Source organism: Amphiura filiformis, chromosome 6 (assembly GCF_039555335.1).
Source record: "Amphiura filiformis chromosome 6, Afil_fr2py, whole genome shotgun sequence".
Taxonomy (NCBI): Eukaryota; Metazoa; Echinodermata; class Ophiuroidea; order Amphilepidida; family Amphiuridae; genus Amphiura; species Amphiura filiformis.
In genome coordinates, this window is record NC_092633.1 from 12,427,595 (window position 1) to 12,434,279 (window position 6,685).

Genomic DNA, 6,685 nt, shown 5'->3' on the forward strand with positions numbered 1-6,685 from the left:
ATAGTCGATTTTCGATAAATAAAAAAATATGTTATCAATAATGAACGCATAACTCGAAACTTGAACTCGAAATTATACAAATGTTTATCGGTCATAAAAAAGATATATTCTGGCGACAGTCTGTTGACGATTAACAATACGATGCGCCACCAGCGGTTGCTCTTGCTAGTCCAATTTTTGACCTTCAGGGTCGACATCACCTTTCTAACCACCATTGAATTTTCACGCGAGTGTCACATAAGAATATTGAAAACAGCCTCACGAAGGATTCCGTGTGATCAATAGATAGAAAATGGATCTACTAAAATTACTGTTGTAACATCGTTATATTGATATTTAAACGCATAAAGATATTATCAACGATTATGTTCCTGTGATGTATTCGTATTTACGCGGGCTTTTGATGTCGTCGACTGTACACTGCGTATTTTGACCAAATAAACAAATGAGGCCATTTAGGTGAGATCGAATGGAAAAATAATTTGGTCTTTGGGTGACAGAGCATATGTGCGAAAAAGACATGGTGTTTAGGTGACAGCGATACTGAAAAAGGGGTCACCAGCCCTACATAATACTACTCGCCTCCAAATAGGGAGTGGTCCCTTCCCATGGGAGCCAGATTTAAATAAATAAATGACAGTCACTTATCATAGTCAAGTACAATAGCTTATATCACTTACATTTTTGCCAACTTCGCAAGAGGTGAAGCTAAAGAGAGATCAGCTGATCTTGAACATATCAATCAAGTGAATGAGCTTATAAGAACCTATCAAAGAAGGAAACTTGCCTTCCTAAACGTCAGTGTACCGAAAGAACAAACGTCGACTCGCACCACCCCTTAGTACACAAACTGGGAGTTTATTAACACTCTTTCATAGAGCGGATACCATCTCTTCTAATGAGACCTTGAAACAAGAGGAACACCAACATCTCAAATTAGCACTGGGTGTGTCCGGACATGATCGCAAAGGACTTTCCACAAAGCTCTTCCTGTTTTAAACAAAGCTTCCAAAGAATCCAACACTCGGCGCGACACGCGAAGCGACGACACGCCGGTTGAACGAAAGAATATTACCATTCCCTATTAACTTTCGGAGACGAATTCATTCAAAGTATTAATTATAGACAGCATGTCCTAAAACGTATTTTGTGGATTTTTGTATATTTTAATTGTTGTCTGCAATCACCGTCGCAGTGATTAGTACAAATCATGCAAAAGCGACGAGCGATGCATTGCAAAATTCGGCGCTTTTCAAAAGCGGTGCGTCGCAATCGCTCAGCGATCGAGTATAAATTCAGCTTTATGTAAAACACGAATTGAATTTGATTAAAGACATGGGATTTAAGCACCTCTTAGATATTCATTAACTCAATGCACTTAAACGTCAACGTCTGCTTGTTTTAAATGCAACACGAATAATTTATTTTGTAACTTCAGTTGTTCAACTAGTGCTAAAAGCATACACAATGGCCATTAATTAAAATTTCCATTAATCCATTTCGCCTACCCTATTACTGTGTGGAGTGTGAGTTTATTGATCTTGTTGCGGTGCTAGTTATACATTAACGGCATTATACAACATTATCCACCAACCAGGATCTATTGGTTCAACGAACCTGGTTTATTTATTCGGTTTGGTAATTCGTGAGTCACGCGAAGGTCCATGTGCCATTTTCAATATGCTGTGTTTAACATCAATTAAGCTCGCCAAAGTTAGCTAAGCGACCATGGGACTGCCAGTTTATCTGAAGATAATAGTAAAGAATAATTCTATTATCACTGTTACCTGACATTACCCAAATAGATGCTGCTATCTTGTGTTATCCTTCTATATTTGCCAGGCTACCATGTCATTTATGCCAATCTTGTTACAATTACAATTAGCAGCGTTTTAAAAAAAGGTGGAAAGGACACATTCTTCAGACAAATGTGGAGCATTTAATTCTCCAACATTTTACGATGGCATTACCTGATTGCACTGCTGCTGCTAATATTACAGCTTGTTCGATACAATGGAACGACAGCAAAACATCTGTCGAGGACTCTCGCAATGCCGCCACTGTCATCACCCAAGCAGTTTCCATCGGTGTAATTATGCTTCTAAGTATCATCGGCAATTCTCTGGTTCTCCTTGCTATTTACAAGAATCCAGCATTGCAAAATAAAACAGCTATCTTTATAGCAAATATCGCCATAGCTGATTTCACCAATGGTTGTATCGGAATGCCTTTCTTACTTGTATCTACCATAACCAACAATTGGCCGTTTTCTGACGCTTTGTGTTCATTCACTGCTGCTATAACGATTATACTCTGTGCAGTGAGCATAGGTACTCTAGGATCTATTGCACACGATAGATATTGCGCTATAGTTTATCCACTGAAGTATCACGAACTCATGTCAAAAACCAAGATAGTATTTTTCTTAGCTTGGATTTGGATTCAAGCAGTTGTAATCGCCATATGCCCATTACTCGGTTGGTCAGAATATATTTACATTCAGAATGAATATCTCTGCACAGCAAACTGGGGACAAGATATTTCGTACACCTTATCATTAACCATATTTTACTCCCTTGGACCCATGACAGTCATGTTATATTGCTATATAAGAATTCTCATGGTAGCCAGGAGGCATTCTCGACAAATAACTGCTTTAAAGACATCAGTTGCTCACCAGACTGAAATTTCAACGAAAAATACCAAACGTAAACGCACCTCTATTTTATCTGATCCTTCTATAGTTCAATTTAGGAAAGATGCAAAGAGCGCTTTCATCCTTTTCATTGTAATTGCTGTTTTCTTGATTTGCTGGATGCCTCATCTAGTAACAATGTATGCTATTGCGTTTGGTTATAATGGTTTTACTGATGCATTTTATACAGCCACAACATGGTTATCAATGACTAACTCAATGCTCAACCCAATCTTGTACGGAGTTTTAAACAGGCAATACAGAACTGCATTTAAACAGTTACTGTTTGGGACTGTTATAAAGAACAGAGACCATGGATTAATCAAGACTCGACCTGCTGGAGATCCGTGAAGTGCAGTAAAAAAAACCCAAAATAGTCCGCTAAAGTCATTCGGTGTCATTTCTCCGATAAATGCCACTGCTGCTAACATTACAGCTTCTTTAACAGTAAAACATCTGTCGAGGACTCTCGAAATGCTGCCACTGTCATCACCCAAGCAGTTTCCATCGGTGTAATTATGCTTCTCAACATCATCGGGAATTCTATGGTTCTAGCTATTTACAAGAATCCAGCATTACAAAATAAAAACAGCTATCGTTATAGCAAATATCGTCATAGCTGATGTCACCAATGGTTGTATCGGAATGCCTTTCTTACTTGTATCTACGATAACCAACAATTGGCCGTTTTCTGACGTTTTGTGTTCATTCACTGCTGCTATAACGATTGTACTCTGTGCAGTGAGCATAGGCACTCTGTTTATATAACCCGGCATTTAAACGTTTTCTGGAAACCTTTTATAACCTTTTGCGAATAATATCAAAAACGTTTTGTGTTTGCTTTGTTCCTTGCATACAAAGGGAATCTTGTCCATTCCAATCAGACAAAATATGAAGACTATCATAGCAGATGGTAAAATGTCTGATTTGACACATAAGACTATAGATATGATGATAGACGTACTCCAAATTCCAGAAAAATACAAAACTAATTTTTGGAATTAAAAACATATTATCCTGTTTGCTATAAATGAAACATTGCTAAATCCTAATCCTTTAGTTAGTTATAACTGGCAATGAAAGTCAAATTGGTCAATTTTGGAGAAAAAAGGGCCAAAAAACATGCGTTTTTAAGATAAGGTTATGCATATAATAGACTAATCTTTGGAAAACACATTTTCTATTTATAAGCAATTATTAACATTAAATAATTTGTGAGTAAAGTCATAGCTTATACTCTAAATTCTAAATGCTTAGACTTATGTTAATTCTTAAGTGGCAAATCTTTGAATTTTTTGTTACAAATCATGTTAAATGACATGCTTTTGGCCCATATTCCCTCAAATTTAGAAACTATCAACATTTGACTTTTATTGCCAGTTAGAAACAAGTAAAGGATTAAGATTGAGCTATGTTTCATTTGGCAAAAATAGAATATTATATTTTAATGCAAAAGAAATACTTCTGCATTTTCCCTAATCGATAGTAGATTTTTTTGCCAAAATATCTAAAATTTTTAGTTCTTTTCGACAATACGAAAGGTTAACATTTTCAAATGATGGTCGGCTTCAACAAGTTCAACCCGCACCTTCCGAGATTCTGTCAAACTTGTTAAAAGTCGCGTTAGACGGTGTTTTGTTTATTTCTATTAATACTGACTAATCTAGCCATTTGGTTTAATGTATGTGTTTTTACCATCATCATCATCAGTCGGCTGCGGAGCAGGCGACTACAAGCTTTCTCCAACTAATGCGATCGTGGGCAAGCGAAACAATTTTGTTTGGCTGCAGCATCCTTTCAGTATCTCCCAGGAGGTGCTGGACATACTGTAAGTACAGTGTGCGTGGCCGTCCTGGTTTCCTCTTCCCATGTGGTGGAATATAAAGCGCATATTCTTTCACAGGCTCGCCATCTTCAAGACGCAGTATATGGCCGAGAAATTTAAGTTGATGAATCTTGACTCTGGCAACCAGTGGAGTGGTGTTGGCCAGGTTGTAGAATATATTTACATTCAGAATGAATATCTCTGCACAGCAAACTGGGGACAAGATATTTCGTACACCTTATCATTAACCATATTTTACTCCCTTGGACCCATGACAGTCATGTTATATTGCTATATAAGAATTCTCATGGTAGCCAGGAGGCATTCTCGACAAATAACTGCTTTAAAGACATCAGTTGCTCATCAGACTGAAATTGCAACGAAAAATACCAAACGTAAACGCACCTCTGTGTTATCTGATCCTTCTATAGCTCAATTTAAGAAAGATGCAAAGAGTGCTTTCATCCTTTTCATTGTAATTGCTGTTTTCTTGATTTGCTGGATGCCTCATCTAGTAACAATGTATGCTATTGCATTTGGTTATAATGGTTTTACTGATGCATTTTATACAGCCACAACATGGTTATCAATGACTAACTCAATGCTCAACCCAATCTTGTACGGAGTTTTAAACAGGCAATACAGAGCTGCATTTAAACAGTTACTGTTTGGGACTTTTATAAAGAACAGAGACCATGGATTAATCGGACGCGAGTGTTCAAATTGTCATTACTCCGATAAATGCCACTGCTGCTAACATTACAGCTTCTTTAACAGTAAAACATCTGTCGAGGACTCTCGAAATGCTGCCACTGTCATCACCCAAGCAGTTTCCATCGGTGTAATTATGCTTCTCAACATCATCGGGAATTCTATGGTTCTTGCTATCATTACAAAATAAAAACAGCTATCGTTATAGCAAATATCGTCATAGCTGATGGTTGTATCGGAATGCCTTTCTTACTTGTATCTACGATAACCAACAATTGGTCGTTTTCTGACGTTTTGTGTTCATTCACTGCTGCTATAACGATTATACTCTGTGCAGTGAGCATAGGCACTCTAGGATCCATTGCACATGATAGATATTGTGCTATAGTTTATCCATTGAAGTATCACGAACTCATGTCAAGAACCACAATGGTATTTTTCTTAGCTTGGATTTGGATTCAAGATGTTGTAATATGCCCATTATTCGCTGAAACAGATTCATCAGTATCGTTCATAGTTCAATAAAATGGAAAAGGTTCTTTTTCAGATCCAATGATTCTGGTAATTAATATTTCAATTCCTATCAGGAATCTTGATCACTCTGTTGTGATTTTTCTAGATGTTCGATATAACGGCAACACTGTCTGGTCTTTATGTCGTTTCTAAACTTCCTGGTTGCCGTTTGTTGAAATGTTGGTCGTAGATCTAGTTTGTAATGGACCTTTCACAGTCCCAAAACATACATTGGTGACACCGGCCACTTGTTCGGCACAGGACTTTCAGAACACAAACCAGAAAGTGAGAAGAAAATGCAAAAAGTTTTACCAGGGCTCAAAGGAATGTCTCAACATTAGAATTTCATAAATCGACAATAGCAGAACATGTAGCAACCAAAAATTGTCATTGGGTTTAAAGGAGGCTCAGATCATAGGCCACGAATCAGATAAAACAACACGCTGGCTGAAGGAGGCAATTCGGATAAGAAGTAGGGGCAGAACATTATGAACAAAAGATGAGGGGCTTACAAAGTAGACAACATCTACGACCAATTAAAAACGGCAACCAGAAAGTTTGAAAACGTCATCAAGACCAAACAATGTTGCCGTTTTATCAAACATCTAGAAATACCGTAAAAAACTCGATAGTTAGCATAATGTGCTTACTATCGAGCGCTTTTGAAAACATGAACTTGTACCAAAGTCCGGCGCTTTACCAACTGAGGTAATGGGGTTAAGACACACATTTGCAGATTTACTTGTTCGTGTATACCAATGTGTAGCCTATCGATGATTTGCTCAAAACCCTTTTTGCACTTTTCATGTTTGCATGTTTTAAAAGCGCTTACTAGCACATATGCTAACTATCGAGTTTTTAATACGGTACTACAACAGAGTGATCAAGATTCCTGATTTGATATAATTTCTGAGTGGATTTGAAAAAGGTCCTTTTCTACT

At 37.4% G+C, this 6,685-nt stretch overlaps 1 protein-coding gene across 1 annotated transcript; it reads left to right on the plus strand.

Annotated features, from left to right (window-relative positions):
• The first annotated feature begins 1,914 nt into the window (after positions 1-1,914).
• Positions 1,915-3,076, plus strand: LOC140154985 (G-protein coupled receptor 161-like). Its single transcript, XM_072177651.1, has one exon. It carries the CDS (start codon positions 1,961-1,963, stop codon positions 3,044-3,046), a length of 1,086 nt encoding a protein of 361 aa, XP_072033752.1. The 5' UTR covers positions 1,915-1,960; the 3' UTR covers positions 3,047-3,076.
• The last annotated feature ends 3,609 nt before the right edge of the window (positions 3,077-6,685 follow it).

Coding starts and splice junctions, on each gene's coding strand:
- LOC140154985 (XM_072177651.1), top strand. CDS start 1,961: ATGGCATTACCTGATTGCACTGCTGCTGCTAATATTACAGCTTGTTCG.